Below are 22746 nucleotides of genomic sequence, written 5' to 3'. Positions count from 1 at the left end.
TTGAGGTCAATGTTGGGATGCCTTTGTTCAAACATCCCAAACATAATTTATAGAGCACCCTTAACATGATAAACTGATGTCCCAAAGCCTTTTACAGGAGCATACAAAGCAAATTAGACTCTGAGCCAGATAAACCAATTATGCAGATGGCCAGAAGGTAAGTCACAGAGGTTCGTTTTAAGGAGAACTGAAAGGAAGAAAGTGGTTAGCTAAGACAATTCCAGAGCTTAAGGCCTAGGCAACCTAAGGTACAGATTGCAATTTAAAATGAGGGTAGGTATCTCAGCAGGTTGTGCAGCTGGAGATGAGGAGGGAAAAGGCCATGAAGGAAGGATGGCATTTTTAAATCAAGGTGTTGCTTGACTAGGAGTCAGTGTAGTTCAGTGAGCACAGGGGTAATAGGTGAATGTAGGACATAGCAGCAAAACTTTGGACTACCTCAGCTTGTGGATGTGGGAGATCAGATCGGAATAGTCAAGTCTAGAGTTTAGATGGAAGGTTCCAGCAGCAGATGAGCTATGGCAAGGGCAAAGTCAGATAATGTCATGGAAGTGAAAATAAGAGGTTTTGTTGATTGTGCAGGTGTGGTTGGAAAATCAGCTTGGGGTCAAATATGATACCAAGGTTGTGAACAATCTGGTTTCGTTTCAGACTTGTCAGGGAGAAGGATGGAGTCGATAGCGAGGCAACAGAGCTTAAAAGTGGGAACTGAAGATAGCCAGATATTTAACTGGAGGAAATGTCTGCTCTTCTAGTACTGGGCATCACTGGCTAGGCTAGCATTTATTGTTCAACCCCTCACTATCCTTGAGAAGAAGGTGGTAGTGAACTGCCTCCTTGAATCGCTGCAATCCAGTTGGTGTGGGTACACTGACAGTGCTGTTAGGGAGGGAGATCTAGGATTTTGACCCAAAAACATTGAAGGAATGACGACATATTTCCAAGGTGGCTAGCTTGAAGAGCAACTTCCAGTTGCTGGTGTTCCTTTGTGTCTGCTGCCCTTGTACTTCTGGATGGTAGTAGTCATGGATTTGGAAGGAGTTGTCTGAGTCTTGCTGAGTTCCTGCAGTGGATCTTGTAAATGGTGGAGTGTGATTTTTTTTATGGTTAGGATGGCAAGCAAGTGGGCTTTGTCCTGGATGGTATTGAGCTGCTTTGGTGTTGTTGGAGCTGCACTTATCCAGGCAAGTGGGGAGTATTCCATCACATTCCTGATTTGCACCTTGTGGACAGGTTTTTGGAATCAGGAGGTAAGTTACTTGCTGCAGAATTGGTCATGTGGCCAGATGGCCAAGATCGTAGGCCCAATGGACAATTGGACACTAAATTAAACTGCTGCAGCAAACAGCTCATACAGCAAGGATTGCTGTGAACCCAGTTAGGTCAAAGCCAAAAACAATACAGGTCAGGGCATGCACCAGTGGCAGAGATTGGAAGGACTTGATCCTGACTCTATTTGGCAGATATATCTGGCTTGCAGCCAATGAAGTTACCAGGCAGGGGTGGTAGCACCTAATGAGGTTTTGGATTCCTTATTCAGAGATAACTAAATGCACCCTAGGTGTCCATCATCAAGTATGCATATTCCATGTAGCCCCTAGTCACCAGAGAACTGGTGACTAGTTTCCACCACAACCTTAGAGGGGGTTACATGGAATATGCATATCTGATGACGGAACACCTAGGGTGCATTTAGTTATCTCTGAATAAGAAATCCAAAACCTCATTAGGTGCTGCCACCCCTGCCTGGTAACTTCATTGGCTGCAAGCCAGAGAACCTTCTGCAAGGATGTGAAGGAGAAGAAAAGGCACGTGAAGGCCACCCCCAGCAAAATTCTGCATGACTCGGCAGCAATCCAGATGAGGACTCAGGTGTCAGGCTCAGAGTTGAACTTGCAGCTCAGTCAGGTTCAAAGGTACGGGTAGTATTAGAATCTTAGGCAATAGAGAAGATAATTTGGGGAAAGTAACTATTGAACTTGTTAAAATTGGGTTGAACTGCAAACCAAGTCTTGTCTTTTTGTTCATCTCAAATAAGGGCACCCGAGTAAAGTGCTTGAGATGTACTGATTTAAGTGCCCACCTGCCTCTGCAGCCACAGTGCTTATAGGGCTGATCCAGTTCATTTCTAGTCAATGATAAGCTGCAGGATGTTGATAGTGGGCAATTCAGTGATTGTAATACCAATTGAATGGCAAGGGGCAATAGTTACATTCTCTCTTGTTGGAAGTGGTTATTGCCTGTCCCTTGTGTGATATGTTTGTTACTTGCAATTTGTCAGCCCAAACCTGGATATTGTCAGTCTTGCTGCATTTGCTTCAATCTGAGTCATGATGACCAAGAGTAGACTGATGGGTGATAAAAAGAAATCCATGTAGTTCACTAGGTAATCTGTCATCTTTACCTGGTCTGGCCTACATGTGACCACAGCAATGGGGCACGGTCGATGTATACTAGGTGGAGGGACTTTGCTGTCCATCACCAAGAGTAGCTCCATTAAATTTACAGTACAGAAGGTGGCCATTCCACTCATCCAGTCTGCACCAACTCTAAGAGCACCCGGGCCTTATCCCTGTAAGCCCAAAGTATTAATTCCCTAATTTAGGGGATTTTTGACCTATTTTGTGTACAGGCTATACCTGAGCATTTAATCATTGCCAGTGATGTAGGTTAACTGAAACAGCTTCGCTAAGGGCATGGCAGGTTTTGGAGCACAAATCTTTAGTATTGCAGGAATATTGTCAGGGCCATTGGCTTCAGCTGTTTCTTTATCACATGGGGTGAAAAGAATTAGCTGAAGACTGGATCTATGATGCTATAGACCCAGCCTAGCAGCTATTTTGTTAGGACACCAGCTCCACTTCTATTGGTGCTATGGTTAGGTTGATTGACCACAGTAAATTACCCTTTAATGTCCTAAAATTAGTTTAGAGGATTAATACTTGGGCTTACAGGGATAAGGCCCGGGTGCTGTTAGAGTTGGTGCAGACTGGATGAGTGGAATGGCCACCTTCTGTACTGTAAATTTAATGGAGCTACTCTTGGTGATGGACAGCAAAGTCCCTCCACCTAGTATACATCGACCGTGCCCCATTGCTGTGGTCACATGTAGGCCAGACCAGGTAAAGATGACAGATTGCCTAGTGAACTACATGGATTTTTTTTTACTGAATTCAATATCACCATCTAGGTCCTCAGAATTACCCTGGGTTTAGTTCAGTGACAGTGGCTTTCACCTTAAACTAGAGGCAGTAAGGGAGTAATTTAAGGATAAAAGTTATTGTAAGGCAGATTGACCAATGGAATGCTCCTCTTGCACAATCTGGGAAGATGGGGACAGTGTCCAGGGTGACTGTGCACAAGAAGGGTTTTCAATCTCTTTCAAAGCTGGAATCACTTTGAATTGAGATCTTTTGTGGATAGCATGGTCATATGGTTACACTGCAGGTAAAGTGCACATAGGCAAAAGTGTAATGGGTGACAGGCAGTTGGTGCAGGAGAGTCCATCTCCCTTTAACAGGTTTTTTGTTTTGATTACTGTTGGTGCAGGTGGTTTCTTAGGAGATTACAACTTGTGATCGAGAGACTATGGGGTGGAAGCTCATGCTTAAAATACAACGCTCAGGCTGTATCTAGGAAAAAGATTTGGTAGGGGCTGAAGATAATGGCAATTATTTTAAATGACCTGTGGTTACATTTTCAATACCTATTAAAATCTCCCTATCATCTCCGCTTCACTGAGAATAATCCCAGCTTCTCCATTTACTCTACATAATTGAAGTCCCTCAACCGTTGTCCTTTTTAAAGCTCCTCTACAACCTCATCAGGACATTACCATCCTTCCTGAAGTGTATTGTTGAGATTCAGTTGAACCTCAACCAGGACTTGAAAAAAGCAAGTGTGACTTATTTTGTATCAAATGCCATTAAGTTGCATTTCAAGAATTTATGAATCTCTCCCATCTAGAGTACCATTATTATAAAGCCTCTCCACATAAATGTCCCTTCCATGCCAAAAGTGCCTTTTACAAATCTATGTCCTGGAATTTGCTACAGTCCTGCATGTTACCAAGTTTTGCATTATCCACAAACTTCAAAACTACTCCTTCAAGGTTCAGGTCATTTATATACAAGAAAAGCAACACGTGCACTCAAAAAAAACCAAATTGTAAAATTGAAGTATTGAAGCATGCAGGATAATGTTTCAAAAATTCTAGATCAGATATTTATACTCAAGCACAACATTGGATCTAATGCATGTTTATTTGTAAATTTGTTACATGTTCCATAATTTACATTGGAAGCCATTCAAATAGACATGGTAATGGGCTTGATTTTTCCCTGCCTAGCTCAGCCATGGTTTTCAGGCACAATTAGATGGTTTACAAGTTTAGTTGAGGGTTCACCTAAAAAAGTCAGTGTTCATGTATTGATTGTCCAAAAATGAAAATTCCTTTGCTTGCTATGTGCTGCCCTATCAAAAAAAAAGCCAATAAGTTTTAAACTTCAAGGGGACAGTGAAGAAGTGAGAAAGCTCAAGCAATTGATGAAATGTTAAGCACATTCACTTACTAAAAAAAGGACCATAAAGTTTCTGATAAAGGCAGCTTTCTAACCATGAACAGGGTCCTTAGGAGCCACAAAACATTTGCCTATTCATGTCTGGTAATACTTCAAGAACTTAGTCCCAATTGACATGCAACAGGAAAACGGCATCAATGGAATTGGACGTCATAAGCTTAAAGTAGCTAATCCTCAATTAGAGTATCCAAATGCTTGGTTTAGCTATACCGAGGATTATTTTTTGACATAATATTAAGCATATCCCAACAGGCCTATATTGCAGTCATTATAATCCACATCTGAAAGCTTTTCCCACTCAAATCATGGAGGCACCAATATGTATACTAAATTAGTGCACTGGGTCAGACTGCCATATTTAACCCATTTGGTTTTTTTTAATTGACATCTTTGTTCAACTAACATCACGTGAAAGAAGCCCGTCAGGATTATTCAAAAATCATACACTGGCATTCTTTCCAAGATACCTAATATTCTACTTGCGATAAAAAATTGTCCGCACATAGTTTCCCAAGTGAATTAACAAAAACTTATCCTATTGGTTAATTTGGGCTTGGTTATTTTAGCTCTAAATATAAAAGTTGTATACAATGGGATTGCACATGTTCATAATTAATAAAAATGTACAAAGTATAAAACATACTTCAACTGCTGCTTGTAATATCCCACAAAAGTCAAATTACTCCTGGTGTAGATTGCAGTTATCCAGTGCTAGAAGTTGTAGTGGCAAGTTGGTCAAAGTCCACATTGCGCTTCAAAAATCTGAGCTGTACAAAAATAGTCTTCAGGTTCTAAATGTTTGCAATATATACACACTAAACAAGGTGGATAGCATCACTGTTTTAAAAGCAGCAGGTCCAAGGAGTGTGGTGGGTCAATGATCGACACACAATGATACCTGCAAAGAGAAAATTAATTTTAAAATAGGACAACTATTTTCCTGCAAGTGATGCTGAAATACATGAAGCTAAACCCAGTTGAGAGGTAGAACACGAGTGCAATGAGAAGTTTTATCCTGATCAATGGCCTTGCCATTTGTTCACATGCAAGATAGATTTCACATTAGCAATATGATATTAGCAATTAAAAAATACAAGTATGTTCTTGATAAAAGGTCCCAGCTGAGGCCATATATTTCACCTAAACCACTTCACCAGCAAAGACATAGTAAAAGGTCAATAGTTAGATATTGACCCAGGGTGACAGGTGAACAGATTCAAAAAGTTCCTGGACTAAGGCATCATAATTTTTCATATGAAATACACTGCATTCCTCTGAAGCATTGATAGAAGCCATACCAAACCTTCAAGTGCAAAAAAGTGTGTATTTTATTTCCACAATGTACTCATTTATAGACTGCTTCATCCTTCCTCAAGAATCCAAGAGACAGATGTTTGGGAGCTTTTACTAAAGAACTGGTAAATGCAATGAAACATTTCATTTGACTCAGTTTCAGGAGGGCAAAACACAGCATCTATCAGTGGCTTGTACAGCAGGCAGTGGCACTCTCAAGAGTCCCATTATCCATAAGAAATAGTTGCAGACATTAAAGATCTGGCAACCAGAACAAACATTGCTGACCCACATTATTCCCTGTGGTAGGGCTAATAGGGAGCCACATGATTATAGCAGATGAGAAAGATTATATCTACATACATTATGGTAGAGATTTTTTCTTGTTCATTTAATGCTCAAAATAAAGATTGCACAAGGTTATCCCAAGTAGTTCGATCTCAAGTTACCATAGGTACAGAAAACTAGTGATTCAGACTATAGTCTGAGCAACCACCATACGATTCTGAATGTGCAGGCTCTTCAAAAGCTTCCATGCAGCCTCAGCATGCAAAATGTGAAGTAATGAATTATGGGAATGATCTCAATCTCCACAAACAGATCAGTTTCTATCTAGACACAAGTGGAATGCTGTAAACTTTCTCACCTATCCTGTTCATATTATATCCAAAAGGTCGTTGTGAAGCAATTCATTATACTGCATTTTTCGTTATCCATCTCAACTCTCACTGCTTGAGTAGAGCTCATGCAAATACCATTGTGTAACAGCAAGTCTTCTTAGCAGTTAAAGAGTCATGAAACTTACTACTTCTAGAGAAGTTAGTTATCCTGCACAAATAGATTGAGGCTAAACAAAATTTAAATTCCCAATTATCTTATTTCTTTCCTCATTGATCAAATTGACAGTTAATACCATACTTACTTAGAGCTTTTGTATTTCTCCCGTACTGCTTGCTGTGCATGTTCAGATGCTTTGAGGTAGCTTTGGTAAATGTCTGTCACACAAGGCATTAAGCTTTCCAAGACGTATCCTGTCAATTGTGCTAATGATCTAGGCTGTAAAGAAAATGCAATTGAAGTTAAATAGCAAGTCTAAAATTGAGGTTATACTTCACAGCTCAAAAACAAGAAACTAGCAATTTAGCTCCAAATTTAAAGTTTTCATAAAGACAAAGTAAATGACATAACATATGTATCCTAATTATCCATAGGGGTTCCTATTTCCAGGAGTTTCCTCAGTTTGTGACGGAAAGCATTTCTGCCTGTCCCTCAGAAGAAGGGATAGATTGGGCCATACAGGGTTCCCAAAGCTAGTGTTTGTATGACAGGTCAGTTAGAAACTGTTCAAAAGATATATCCAATTGAAAGTACAACTACCAGTGGGGCCCAGAAGAGGCAAGAAGCCAGGTCACGGGTATCATTAGCAAGTTTAGGATGAGCGTGAATTTGGACAATTCTCCCACCCAACTGCTGACAATTAAATTAGGCAGACATCAGAAATGCACCTGCACCCAGGTGCCCCATTGAAATGATATACACTCAACCACACAAACCTCAATCATGCCAGTGTTTACTTTTGCAGAGGGTGGCACCAACCACAATCATGGCCATTATAGCAGTGGAGGATTTGCCCAATTAATTGAAATTCTACAATCATTCCAATCAACCTTCTCTTACTTCATCAGGAAATTCAATTAGACTAGTAACATATGATCTGCATTTTACAAACCCATCCTAGCTCTCCCTCAAACCTCTCCAAGAGCCTGTTGATTTTTTTTCTTGTTTGTTTCTAAAATCAAACCTACCCCTGATGTTAAACTAACTGGCCTCATTGCTTGGACTCTCCTTACACCCTTTCTTCAATAAGGATATCACATCTGGCACACTCCAACCCTCTGGCACCTTTGTATCTAGAAAAGATTGGAATATTATGGCAATCCCTTCCACCATCTCCACTCCATTTTCTCCCCACCTAGGACAAATCATCTGATGACCTACCTATCCTAAAATGTAGTCAGCCTTTCCAGTACCACCTCTCCCAGTTTTCACATTATTTGTTGCTTCTACCGAGATTATTCTTCTTTGGTAAATACAATATTCACTCCATGCTCTCAAGCACAAGTTAACTTGTCTGTCGTCAATAGGGCCCACTTTTCTCACTCATTTAAATGCCAGAAGATTTGAGCTATTCTGCTGTAGTACTTCTGCCTTAACATAGGAAGCTCAGGATCCTACCCCAGGTTATCAAGACCAAGGAAAGTACAATCATAATATTGCCAAACAGGTCACTTAACAATCTTCAAGTCCTTCCTACACAATAGGGCAGGCAGTCAAAGCAGAGATTCCTGGTCAGCCATGGTGATAGAAAGTTGGAGCTTTTATCATGATTCCCACTCCCAGACTGCAATATGCAAAAGTGCATGTCATCACAGGATCACTGAATGCTACAAACACCAGATGAGTTATGGGTTCCCTTTTAGGTTGACTCTGTACTATTCTCAACTTGCAGGGTTCTTTTCCTTCATTGCCTCTAAACCTACTCCATTTGACCTGGCTCTCATTTGAAGAACCCACCTGAAATGCACCAGACACTCAATTTTATCTCCCTCATCACCCAAAGAACCCTGTTTGTTGTAATGTACCTAGCCTGTACCCGAAGCATATCTTCCTTAAAAGATAATCCATGATTGTTACAATTCTTCTTGTCAGTCTTTTTCATTTTACCCTGACTAGATCCCTTCTCAACACATTGACATTAGCCTTCTTCAAATCTTAAATGTTCTACTTCTATATTGTTCTTTATTTTTATCCCATCACACTTACAGAAAAGTTCCCTCAGACAGTTGGTTCACCTCATTTCCCAACTCCAAATGCAGCAATGCCTCCTTTTCTAATTGGGCTAAGAACACTAGTTTTCCACATTTCAGGATTTCCTCCCTTTCCTTACCCTTTTGTTAAAGTCCCCCAATATCACCACTCACTTGTTTATCTGTTATTTCCCTGCAGATTTGCTCCTCCCGCATACCCCAGTAGCATCAGTTTCCCAACTCCAACCAAAAGGAGTTCCCTTGCCCACATCCCTCCCCTTTTCCAACATTGCAGCGTCTTCCCCAATCAGCACCGTCACCAAACAGCTATTTCCAACCCCCCACTTTTTCTGAACACTATATCCTCCTTCATTTCGAGGATGGGAAAAGGCTGTAATTATTTGCCACCTTTAATGGCCTAGAGAATTATAGTTTTAGGTAGAGAATCCCAGAATAATGAACAATTGTGATGAAGGAGCCACTTTAAAAATGTCAAAGTCAGGAAGATTTCTGACATGGGAGATGATAATATTCCTGCTCTTGTCCGTGGTAGAGGTCAAAAAGAGATGTTGTCATGGTCTTGATAAGTCATTGCTCTGCATTCTTGAAGAGTATACCTGATAACCTGCATTTATATTGTTCCCTCAGTGACTCATCCCATCACAAAAAATTGACACTGCCTCATTAAAATGGTTTCCAAAAGTTTGGTCAAAGAGCTTTTTTTTAAAAAAGTGTTTACTAAATGAGATAAAGGCAGGAAGATTTGGGAGACAATTTCAGAATGGAGTGTCTATGTAGCTGAAAGTATGGACACCAACAAAATGTTGCATGAATACAGGGATACGACACCAGAATTAAAGAGAGCAAATAATCTGGCAGCATTGGCGGGCTGGAAGAAACTGAAGGTAAAAAGGGGAAAAGTTAGATTTTAATTCAAGAGTATTTTAAACTGGAGGGATTTCTGGACCAGGAGCCAATGCTCATCATAAAGTGTGGTTTGCAGATGTCTAAAGCAAATATTTCATTGACATCCAAGACTGGCTGAAGGATGATAAAGGGATATGGATAAGGAATACATGTCCATATGCAGTAAGCCCTGAATAACATTAAAGCTTAGGCTGATGAGTAGAAAGTAACATTTGCGTCACAAGTGTCAGGTAACGATCATCTCCAACAAAAGAATCCAACCATCTCCCCATGACATTAAATAGCATTACCATTGCCGAATACCCTACTAACATAATTCTGGGGATTACCATTGACCAGAAACTGAACTAGACTAGCCATAAAAATATTGTGGCTACAAGTGCAAGTCAGAGGCCCAATATTCCAGTGCGACTCCCCAAATCTTGTCCACCATCTACAGGGCACAAGTCAGGAATGCGATGGAATACTCCCCACCTGCCTGGATGATTACAGCTCCAACAATACTCAAGCAACTTGACAGCATCCTGGTCAAAAGCATCCCACTGGATTAGCACCCTATCCATCACCTTCAACATTCACTCCCTCCAACAGTGGCAGCAACATGCACAATTTACAAGATGCAACCACAGTGACTCACCAAAACTCCTCCAACAGCAATTTCCAAATCTACAGCCATACCAACTAAAAGAGCAAGATCAACAGATGCATGGGAAACCACCACCAAGTTCCCGCCCAGACCAAACACCATCCTGACTCGGGACTATATCACCTTTCTTTCATAGTCGCTGGGTCAAAACCCAGGAACTCCCTCCCTAACAGCTCTGTGCATGTATTTACATCACATGGATTGGATTGCAGTGGTTCAAGAAGGTGGCTCACCACCATCTTCTCAAAGACAATTAGAGATGGGCAATGAAAGCTGGTCTAGTCAACAACAGCCACCCACATCCCACAAAATATATATTTTAATTGACACCAAACCAGAAAGAAATATTAAGCACGGTGACCAAATGTTAAAGAATATCTCAGATAAAAAAAGGCCAGGAGCTTTAGGCACGAGAGATTGCCCAATGATGGAGCAATTGAAATCAAATGCTCAAGCAGTGGAGATGAGAGATTGTGTTGGACTTTGAGAAGGACAGTGATCATGAAGAAATCTGAAATGACTGAATATCTAATTTTTGTTTGAAATGGTTTTTGGTTTTAACCTGGAGCCAATGTAAATCAAAGAGCACAAGGAGTATGGACTTGGTGTGGTGCGAACTTGAGCAGTTGTGTAGTCAAGTTTATGGAAGGTACAACCTGAGGGCTGGCCATGAATGCATTGGAACAGTCAAGAGGTAACAAATTCCAATTTTAATAAATGGGAAATGGTAGGAAAGTGAATTGGAAATCAAGAGAAAATTTTAAAACCATAGTTTAAAAGGCCTAAATAGCAAATTCCCACAGGTCTTTCTGTAGTTAACAAATTGTATGCTTCTGTGTAAAAGCAGAGATTTCGCAATAGTTACTCAACTCACCCAGCTAGTTCGTGATATTGTATAGTTGGCCAAACAAAAGGCAGATGCAGCAAGGACAGAAGGTAGATATTTCAGGAATGTTTCCGAATCAATCAAGCTGAGTTCTGCCAGGTACTGTCACGGGAAGAGATATATTTTGGTTATAAAACAAATAGGAGCAAGAGCAAGTCATATTCTGTCCTCAAGCCTATTCCATAAGATCATGGTTGAACTTCAGCAGCAACTCCAATTACCCCACCTTTTTCCATATGCAAATCTACTTGCATAAGTCTTGAATATATGGAATGACTGAGCATTCACAGCCTGCTGGAGCATGGAATTGCAAAGATTCACAAGAAATTTCTCCTCCCCAGTCTCCCAGCAGCTTGCTCACTGAACCATCCTATTAGTGAAATTCAAGATTTAATAGGAATACAAATGTGTCTAAAACTGGAGATTAGAAAAACAAGTTGGGTGGAACCTGGAGAACCCACACAATACTCACCATAGATAAGCTCTCAACTTTACTGCTGGCTTTCTCACGCCCAACATATTGATTCAGGAATTGGTTTATTGTTGGTGCTGCCAAGTCAAATGACAAAACTTTAAGAATAAGATGTTCCATGCGTAGAACCTGCTTCTTTGAGTAGGTATCATCAGTTATGTATACAAATTCAACAACTTCAGGTGGATATATTTCTTCAAATTTTCTGTAGGAAATAAAGTCTGTAAGTACACTTTGCAAAGTAACAACAGTGCCACAATGACTGGAAATTGTGATAAGAGCAAGGTCTACCTACAATGACACCAGCTAACCACACGGAACTCTTTAGACCCGTTTTTAAAATTTAGAAGACACTGATCAAAAATGGGTGCCATGAATCACCTGATGTCCAATATGGTAAAATTGGCCATCATCGCAAAGTTTTCATAGGCATTGCACATAGACCTGTTGCTTGGAATTTCACACCTTGTGGGGATGGAGTTAAGGTCCACTTCAAACAGGGACTCTTAGAAAACAAAAGTGCTGGACTTATCAGCTGTTGTTCTATCAAGGCAATGGGAACTGCTAACCAGCCAGATAGACATTCAAACACCCCCCCAGAACCAAGTACATCAAAACGGCCACACCATTCAACAATTTACACCTCAAAGACAAGCATAACACAATATATTCTTTATTAATTCTATTTCTGATCTGTGTGCATGTCGTCATGTTTCCCCCCTCTCTTTGGTGTTACAGACTCAAGAAAACCTTTTGCAATTTTCAAAATGTCCACATTTCACACCAATGCTTTCTTTAAAAAAAAAAAGAGCAGGGGGAACGTTACTCATGAGGATTTAAAAGTTAGCCTTGGCTATTCCTTTCAAATTTCTGATTTTCGGGTGAAGTGGAGGGAGAGCGAGCAAGCGAGACAGGAAGGAGAACAGAAAGACAGAATATTCCAGGAAAGGGAATGTAAAACAGCTCGGACTGAGAAGCATGCATCTCACTGTATCCCTTGAAAACATCACTGGCTCAGACTTGAGGGAGGCAGCAACCAAGTTTGCCCATTTAATCACCAAGATTGATGGGTGGATGCTTTATTTTATCTTCTTCGAACCATTAAGACATCAGGTAAATTGGCCAGTCCAACACTGGCCCTTGCCATTGCAAAGCAACCTTTCAGGAAAAGTGCATAAACTATGAGGCAGTAAAAAGGATATTTTAAGTGCCTACCGGTCAGAAATTGCGTGTACCTGACTAGACATATCTGGAATTTGGAAGGCTTAAGCAGCTTGTTTTCAGTGAGTGTGGACACTTGAAAACAGAAGTCAGCTCCAAAAACCTGTGTGAAATAAGTCTGAGTTTAAAAACTCCATACTTTTCCTCTACATGCGTTATTTTGGAAAAGAGGGTGACAGAGGCCAGGCAGCCAGCCTCACTGGCTGATGATTATGAGCTGATCTACAAGCTCTCATACAAAAGGAAACCATTTCCCGACTAACTGAAAAGTATATAGTGATAGGAAACCGAGCACCTATGGCAGAGGGGGGACAGCTGGAAACGCAGGGGGCTGCCTCAGGCCAGCAAAGGGAGACCAGGAAGACCATTTTAACTGACAAAAGGTAGAACACCTCCATGCTGACTGCTGGAGGTTACAGGAACCCTGCACAGAGAATGGGTATCCAAGAGTATAGCAGATCAGGCCATGGATCAAACTGGCAGTAAATGCCTGTAGGTGCACAGAGCGTTAAGACAAGTTTATACAAATTGGCAAGAATTACAAGGATTTTGAATCAGAAGGAAGAGTGGCCACATTTCCCCAGGGTAAGGAGAGTAAACCTCTGATGATACAGGAGCCAGCTAAACACTACTGCTGGGAAATATCAAGCTGAATTGAAAGCAAAAACAAAGCTGAAAATTTTAGGGAATCAAACTAAGCTTTCAGTAAAGTTCATACTTACGATGCCAACAGCATGGCAGCAGTTCCTACAAGCTGGAGTTTCCCTCTGAGGACTGACATGGATGACAAGAATCTGTCAATGTAGTTTACAGCAAGATACAATGTTTCATTCTGCAATTTGTATTCTTCGCCAACTTCCACCAGCCAATCAACAAGGATAGCCCTCATACTGTTGGTAATATCAGGCTGTTTCTTCATGTACCCTGCTTTGGGTCTGCATTTCAACTAAGAAAAAAAATGCAAGTTATCAGTTTCTTAGAAATCTTATCCTTCCATGAGGACCATTGGTCCAAGCTCAGGTATGGTAAATGCAAAGAGGCAAATCATAAATGCTAATCAACCCAAATATAATAAACCATTTAGTATCCATTTATTGTTTATTTGGCTTAGAGTGGAACTGATTAGGAACCAGTAAGGGAATTTAACATGAAGATAGAGATGATGACAATGTTGCAGTTGGTCTTGAGCGCGGATGGTGTTGTGTTGTGCTCGGGTGATGTTCGGGGCTGTCTTGAGAGTGCGGCTGATGAATCTGGTGTTGACGCACCTCCTGACGACTTGGGCATACATGTCAAGTCGAGGACAGCGGCCTTCCGGAGTCCAATTCGACTCTTTCATTGTCATCAAACCAGCAGACAAAGGAGGGGCCATCGTCATACTGAACAGAACGGATTACTTCAAAAGGTGTACCGACAACAGAACAATGAGAAACACTACAGTTAACTGCAGATCTGACCTAACACACCCGTCAACTCAACACTCTGATCAAGACCTTTGATCCGGACCTTCAGAGCACCCTCCATGCTCTCATCCCACGTACTCCCCGTGTTGGAGATCTCTACTGCCTCCCGAAGATACACAAGGCAAACACACCCGGCCGTCCCATCGTATCGGGCAATGGGACCCTGTGCGACAACCTCTCCGGCTACGTCGAGGGAATCCTGAAACCCATTGTACAAAGAACTCCCAGCTTTTGTCGCGACACTACGGACTTCCTACAGAAACTCAGCACACATGGAGCAGTTGAACCAGGAGCGCTCCTCGTCACAAATGGATGTCTCGGCATTCTACACCAGCATCCCCCACGACGCTGGCATTGCTGCAACTGCCTCCGTACTCAACGCCGACAACTGCCAGTCTCTAGATGCAATTTTACAACTCATCCGCTTCATCCTGGACCACAACGTCTTCAGCTTCAACCAGTTCTTCATCTAGACACACGGAACAGCCATGGGGACCAAATTCACACCTCAATATGCCAACATCTTCATGCACAGGTTTGAACAAGATATCTTCACCGCACAGGACCTTCAACCGATGCTATACATCGATGACATTTTCTTCCTTTGGACTCATGGTGAACAATCGCTGAAACAACTATATGACGACATCAACAAGTTCCATCCCACCATCAGACTCACCATGGACTACTCTCCAGAATCGGTTTTATTCTTGGACACACGCATCTCCATCAAGGATGGTCACCTCAGCACTTCACTGTACCGCAAGCCCACGGATCACCTCACGATGCTCCACTTCTCCAGCTTTCACCCTGAACACGTTAAAGCAGCCATCCCCTACGGATAAGTCCTCCGTATACACAGGATCTGCTCAGATGAGGATCGCAACAGACACCTCCAGACGCTGAAGGATGCCCTCATAATAGGATATGGCGCTCGACTCATCAATCCACAGTTCCAACACGCCACAGCGAAAAACTGCACCAACCTCCTCAGAAGACAAACACGGGACACGGCAGAGAGTACCCTTCGTCGTCCAGTACTTCCCCGGAGTGGAGAAGCTACATCTTCTCCGGAGCCTTCAACATGTCATTGATGAAGACGAACATCTCACCAAGGCCATCCCCACACCCCCACTTCTTGCCTTCAAGCAACCGCACAGCCTCAAACAGACCATTGTCCGCAGCAAATTACCCAGCCTTCAGGAGAACAGTGACCACGACACCACACAACCCTGCCACAGCAACCTCTGCAAGACGTGCCGGATCATCGACACGGATGCCATCATCTCACGTGAGAACACCATCCACCAGGTACACGGTACATACTCTTGCAACTCGACCAACGCTGTTTACCTGATACGCTGCAGGAAAGGATGTACCAGGGCATGGTATATCGAGGAGGCTATGCAGACGCTACGACAACAGATGAATGAACACTGCTCGACAATCACCAGGCAAGAGTGTTCTCTTCCTGTTGGGGAACACTTCAGCGATCACAGGCATTCGGCCTCTGATCTTCGGGTAAGCGTCCTCCAAGGCGGCCTTCACGACAACACAGAGTCGCTGAGCAGAAACTGATAGCCAAGTTCCGCGCACATGAGGACGACCTCAACTGGGATCTTGGGTTCATGTCACACTATCTGTAACCCCCACAACTTGCCTGGGCTTGCAAAATCTCACTAACTGTCCTGGCTGGAGACAATACACATCTCTTTAACTTGTGCTTAACCCTCTCTCCACTCACATTGTCTGTACTTTTAAGACTCACATTCCAACCATTATTTTGTAAATTGAGTTTGTGTCTTTATATGACCCGTTTGTGAACAAAACTCCCACTTACCTGACGAAGGAGCAGCGCTCCGAAAGCTAGTGGCTTTTGCTACCAAATAAACCTGTTGGACTTTAACCTGGTGTTGTGAGACTTCTTACTAAAAGATATGATCCAGGGCTATATTTGTCAGAGATGCACTGAAGATTTGGCTGGAACGTTTTACAGTTAAGCAATCTACCAATACAGTCCAAGGTTCACACAAGAAATCATTTGGGTAAAGTACTAATGAGTTGCCAACACAAGTCCAGTACAACAAAATGAAAAATAAATTCCATGTGCATGGAATGCAAGTCAACACATTTGCAGACATATTATGGGCTCCATACATATAAAACTGAAAAGTTAGGGATAGATATGCTTGGAGTAGATGGTCTGCTCTGGGTTCTTTACCTCCATTTCTCTTAGGTATTTGTGAATGTCATCTGCATATTCAGGTAATGCATTAACATTTAGATGTTTTTCTTCAACTGAAGATGTTGACATGTCCAGCACCATCGGGGAATCTTTAAACAAAAAAGACAAAGCTGATTAGTCTCCCACTAAAGTTATTTCCACAACTGTAGAGTGAATTGACTTGATCAATGTCCATCCTGCTTACAAATATCTTTCACACAAAGGCATCATCTGACTCCACCCTTCCTTCAACTCATTAGTTGCTAACTTCATACATGCCTTTGTTGCCTCAAGACTGACCCAGACTTCTCACTATTTTAGACTCTTGGGCAACTTCCCATATTCTATCTTCCATAAACTTGAAGTCATCCAAACCTCTGCTGCCCACGCCCAAGTCCCATTCACCCATCACCCCTGTACTCATTGATCTACATTGGCTCTTGTTTAAACTACTCAATTTTAAAATTCACACTCTTCTTTTTAAAAGCTTACAATGACCTCATCCTTTGCTGTATCTAATCTCCTCCTGCCCACAAGTCAAGATATTTGTATTTCTCTAATTCTGGCCAATCGAGCATTCCTGATTTGAAGTACTCCACTGTTGCATGTGTGCCCTCAGCTGCTGAGGCCCCAAACTCCAAATTCCTTTCCCAAAACTCTCAGCCTCTCTTTCCTTCTTTAAGGCACCCCTTAAAACCTCTGACTAAATTTTTGATCATCTACTTTAATATTGCATTATGTGGCTTGGTGTAAACCTTCTCTTTCTAACTATTTTGTGAAGAAGTTTGGGACATGTTATAATAAAAGCACATATAACAATGGCAGCCCATTAAACAACCTTAACTTCTGGTATCCCAACTGAACTGGGAACTTATGTAGCACAAAAGAAAAAATTGCAAGGAAAAAGTATTAGACAAGTGAGTTAGACATAACTGGAATCAAGTAGAAATTGGCTTAAGGAATAGACTGGATGGAGTGACAGACCTGACTGAGTGGCATCCAGGAACGGTATGAAGTAGTGCAAAATGTGTCCCAGGAAACCAGAGTTTTAAATTTAGAAAAAATTTGGGCTGAATTTTACATTCAGGGCATGCCTGAAGTCAGTTTGGGCAGGAGCAGATATTGAAACCCGCTCCCACCCCAGATTGCATTGTTAATGCAATATTACACAGGCTGGCCAATTAACAGTCATCCAGCATGAACTGCGCTCTGCTGAGTGCTGCCAGAGGAGACAGGTGCTGAGAAAAGGGAATATGCGGGCTTGCACTTCTAATGTGCTCCCTCAGCTGCTGCAGAGTTCTGAGGGAGCTGCAGACCTGTAAAAAAAAAGTATCAGTGGAAAACTTGTTCCAAAAAAGTGTTGAGGCAAGACAATCGTACATAGGCCTCAGTTAATTTCATTTGAACCCCGAATTTCACTGCACCCTGGACTGAGGTTGCATAAAGACTGCCTTGCCAATCAGTCTGCCCAACCATAAAGGCAGACGGGCAATGCAACAGTCACCTGCTGTTTAATTTAAATTGACTTCTTGATTCAGTGCGCTCACTTCTGACTCACACATCGACCAAAATATCACACGGCTGCAATGACATCAGGATACGCACCCAAACTTTATACGCAAAGTTCTAGCCCTGGATTCAGGTATCTCAACACAAATTGATACTGAAGTAAGAGAAGTAAAATCACAGAATCCTTCAGTGCAGAAGGAGGCTATTCCACTGAAATAGAGCTACAAGAGAAATGTAGTCTATCATTATGTCCATTCAGTACACCATCATACAAAAACAAACCAAGAAGAAAGATACCAAACATACCAAGTCACTGTGGTTAATGAATGTACAGTTATGGGGCAAAATAGAACAGCAAACAGAATGGTAAACTATAATGATAAACCAAAGGGTCAAATGAACAAGTTTATTTCCAGTTGTAGTAATGCAAATAAACCTTCTATCTTGGAGGTACAAAGCTAACACTACATTAAGCATAGACACAAGATACTGCATCAATTTGGGCTGCTCAGTTGGTCTCGAGACCAACAGCTGAGGTAGAGACCTACAATTAAGTTTCTCATTCCCTAATTCCTAGCGAAAGACAAAAGACTACAAAGCACATCAAGGAAATCAAACAGCCAGCTTGGATGTGGTACCGTCAGTGGTTAAAACATACCAGCACTTATTTTCTAGCTTTCACAAAGAATGAAAGTACCATGTACCCTAGCATGAGTCACTACCTCAGCAAGAGGGCAGCAAAGACTGAAAGAATGTGTTTTTCCCCCCCTCAAGAGAAAAAAAATCAAGATTTCAAAGCAGGTGCTTCATGCCTTGAATAGCCCAGAGGTAAAGTTACCTTAAGATACTGGGAGTCCAATGTGAAGATTTAACTTCTTTCATACAATGCAAGAATCACTGGAAAGGGCAGCATTTGTTGCCCTTCAGGTGGTGATGAGTGGGTTCCAGAATCACTGCCGATACACCCTCACTGCTGTTAAGGGACATCCAGAATTTCAACCCAGCAATAATGAAGGTGCGGGCATTATAGTTCCAACTCAGGATGGTTCATGGCTTGGAGGGGAACTTGGATGTTCAAGTCTCTGCTGCCCTTGTTCTTCTATATGGTAGAGTGTCAATTAGGAAGATGCTGTCAAAGGCAATTTGGAGGGATATTGCAGCACATCTCATAGGTGGTACACACTGCTGTAAGTGTGCAATGGTGACAAAAAGGAGTGAATGTTTAAGGTGGTGGTACCAATCAAGCAGGTTGCTTGTCTTGGGTGATGCCAAGCTTAGAGCGTCATGTTGCCACACCCACCCACAAAAGTTGAGAGCATTCCATCACAATCCTTTGCGCCTGTAGATGGACAGGCTTGGGGGGGGGGTCAGGGGTTACTTGCCACACAGAGTTCACAGCCTCTGACTTATTCTTGTTGTCTGTGTTTGTATGGTTGGTCCAATTCAGTTTCTGGTCAATGAAAACCCTCCCAGAATGTTGATAATGGAGGATTCAGCAGTGGCAATGCCAGTATCATGGCAAAATGGTTAGATTCACTTTTTTTGCAGACGGCCATTGCCTGACATTTATGTGGCATGAATGTTTATTGCCACTTATCAGCCCTAGCCTGAATGCTATCCAGGTTCATATGCAATAACCGAGTTGTGAATAGTACGAATGCTGTGCAAACAACAAATATGCCCACTTCTGACCTCGATGGAGAAAAACATCATTGATGAAGCAATCAAAAAAAATGGTTGGGCCTACTCTGTGCTCTAATGAGGAAGTCCTGCAGCTACATCTTGGAATGGAGATGACTGGCCTCCAAAACCATCTTCAGATTTGCTATATAGGACAAATATAACTCCAAGTGGGGTCATCCACCACAATTCCCATGGATTTCAATTTTACTGTGGTTCCTTTGTGCCACAACTGGTCAAATGCTGCCCTGATGTCGAGGTCACACAAGAAAATGTAGAAGATAACATTCGGCAATATAACAGATGGATGGTGATGTCAGATTAAAAATACAAAGTGCAAAGAAAGTCAATATTTAAAATTCAGACACATCTACATCATATAAAAAAAACTTACCAAAACTGACATCTGCAGCACACTCATTAGTAGCCAGAGGCTTGCAATTTCCAAGTGACAAAATAGCTGAATTTAGTGTCAGAATTGCAGCACTTCCTGCATTACTGCTTGTACTTCGCCGTGGAGCACCATCAGGCTCATCTACGTGGATAGTGAATGATGGTTTTGTTGGTGCTTTTCCTGCTGGTAGTGGACCAGAGTTTTCATTGCTGCAGATAAATCCTGATGTTGAAACCTGTAGGTACAGCGTAGACATATGAAAGGATCGTATATAGATTCTTGCTTGAAGAACATGATTTTTACTCACGATAGGATTAGAAAAGCAAAAGATTTTTAGACCCAATTTAGTCATTTTACGGACAGACATTGTCCAAGGTGATAACACAATCTTACTTCCATGTTTAAAAACATAACCCATTTAAGAGTTAATGAATGTCGTAAGAGGATGAAAAAAAAAATCAGAACTGTTTTCCACTGTTAGTGCATAACTGAAAACCAAATGAAGATCAGGCTCCACGTGATACCTACGGCAACAAAATACTCCGAACATTTCTACCTAGGTTTATTTGGGTGAAATATGGAGGGCTGATGCTGCCCATGGAAATGTTTTGACAAGTTATCACCTTCCTGAGGTGAAATGCAGAATTAGTGATCACTTACTGAATTAAGACTGCAGAAACATGCAATATATGTAACCAGGCCATAGGTGAAGAGGGAAGGCCATGGTACAGGCCCCAAATCCTGGCACTGTGCTCATTCTTTGCTGATTTTGTCCTGCTCGAGTTGTGCAGACCTGGAGGCTAGCAAATGCTACATTTACCACAGCTGCTGCATTGGTGGATAAACTTTAATGCTTGGCTCCCAAGGATCCCAGCCATAGAAGACAAAAGCCTGTATAGCCTCACAATAGGCTATAGAAATCCTCATCAATTGGCAACCAAGATCAGTCAATTATTCCTGCACTTGCAGTAGCCACCATAAATTCAAATTCATGAGGTGCCCCCTACTCATGTACAAAAGGTCATCAAGTTTTAGTAATGTCAGTTGAAAGGAACACATCCATTTAAAATACTACCCAAGCCATGTAAAAGAATACTCGGTTTCCCTATAATTGTCTATTTTATTGCCAGCGTGCCCTTTCCAGTGGCATCACTGACGGTTCACAACGCGGTTCACAAATTCACTCTCGTCGCGGCCACGTAATCCCAGCAAACCACGCCAACATTCAGTAACGATTTCCCAACATCTGTAGGTTCGGAGGTGGTCGGGAGTGTGAACGATTTGAATTTTACAGCTCTCGGACACTCCAAATAAGTGAAACCATTAAGAGCACCACAGCCGTTTTGACTGGTGACTTGATAGAAAACTGAAGAGCAAAAAGGTTTACTGGCATCGAGAGCGGAACATTTTCTGCATCACAAAGGGAATGAATACAAGTTTAAAGCCTGCTTTTTATTTTAGAACAACTTGACAAGTCACCAATCTAGAAGCTTGAATTTTCAATGCTAGCAATCAAAATAACCGCAGGGCCGTTGCAAAACGGAAGCGGAATGGTGTTGGGGACAATTTGAACTTCACGCTATTCAAGAATACCGCCCAGGTTCTCAGATGTGTCGGAACTGGCCATCCAGCCTTGCCCGCTGCCTGTTAGAGACCCCCAGCTTGTGGCTGCGCAGACCACCCAGTGAGAGCAGCACCTGCCTCTTATACTTACGGGCTTGCGGTGGGGCTGGAAAGCCTGGTTATTCTGCAACACTCCGAGCACCTTCCTGCCGCCCATCGGGGTGGCGGCTCTGGCCGCACTCCGCTCCCAACTTGGCGGCTCCGGCTCCTCCCAGCTGGCGGCTTTCATGCCCGAGGGCAACACGTTTTCCCGGTCCCTGGAAGCATCGTCGCGAGAAGTCCGAAACATCTCGAGCTCGGGGGGGGGGGGGGGGGTTTAAAAATTGGCCGAATAAAAAAAAAGATTTCAAAAATATAGATTGTAAAAATAAAAACAAATAAAATACAGCCCTCGGATTGGGCTAGGGATGGAGTTGAACAGGATGGCGACTCGGATCAGTGCGCCCTTCCCCTCTGGCTGAGCCCAGGCTCTCGTTGCTTGAGGAGGGAGAGGCCCCGGCTCGAGCGTCCCTCTGGCCAGGTCCCGCCCTATAATCCGTCCCCCGGCCGCCTAACGCCAGACTGCCCGAGTGCTCGAGCGGGCGGGTGGCTGCGCGAGCAGTGGTCCTTCCTTCCTTCCCTACCCTGCGCTGCACTCGGACAGTTTGCTCTGTAACTCTGCCCCGCGCAGCGCTCGGACAGTTTGCTCTGTGACCCTGCGCAGCGCTCAGGCCGGGCTACTCTAACTCTGCCCCGCGCTGCACTCAGGCAGTTTGCTCTGTGACCCTGCGCAGCGCTCGGGCCGGGCTTCTCTAACTCTGCCGCTCACGTCACCCGACGGCGGACCGTTAAAGTCCATTCAGTTCAAGTGTCCCGCGTCAATTGAAACCAGCCAATGGGCGCTGGGCGCGCGCGGGTAGGCCGGGCCGCTGTCGGATTTGAATTTCTTTTCTCCGGATCTGCCTCTTCGCGCGATGGCAGCTTGTCAATCAAAGCGGGAGCCGACCGGGTGGCGCCAGCAAGGGGAGGGAAGTAAAGAGCT

General features: G+C 42.8%; 1 protein-coding gene across 1 annotated transcript; it reads right to left on the bottom strand.

Moving 5' to 3' along the window:
• Positions 1-4107: 4107 nt before the first annotated feature.
• Positions 4108-22540, bottom strand: ccna2 (cyclin A2). The gene is made up of 8 exons (XM_078211484.1): positions 21817-22540; positions 20103-20337; positions 16517-16629; positions 13555-13778; positions 11612-11816; positions 11128-11241; positions 6796-6929; positions 4108-5478 (listed from the first exon to the last, which is right to left on the bottom strand). The coding sequence occupies exons 1-8, from the start codon at positions 22012-22014 to the stop codon at positions 5415-5417; spliced, it is 1287 nt and encodes a 428-aa protein (XP_078067610.1). The 5' UTR covers positions 22015-22540; the 3' UTR covers positions 4108-5414.
• Between the last annotated feature and the right edge of the window lie 206 nt (positions 22541-22746).

This window comes from Mustelus asterias, chromosome 1, assembly GCF_964213995.1.
Source record: "Mustelus asterias chromosome 1, sMusAst1.hap1.1, whole genome shotgun sequence".
Taxonomy (NCBI): Eukaryota; Metazoa; Chordata; class Chondrichthyes; order Carcharhiniformes; family Triakidae; genus Mustelus; species Mustelus asterias.
The sequence above is the reverse complement of the archived record's forward strand: the minus strand, read 5'-3'. Positions and strand labels throughout refer to the sequence as shown.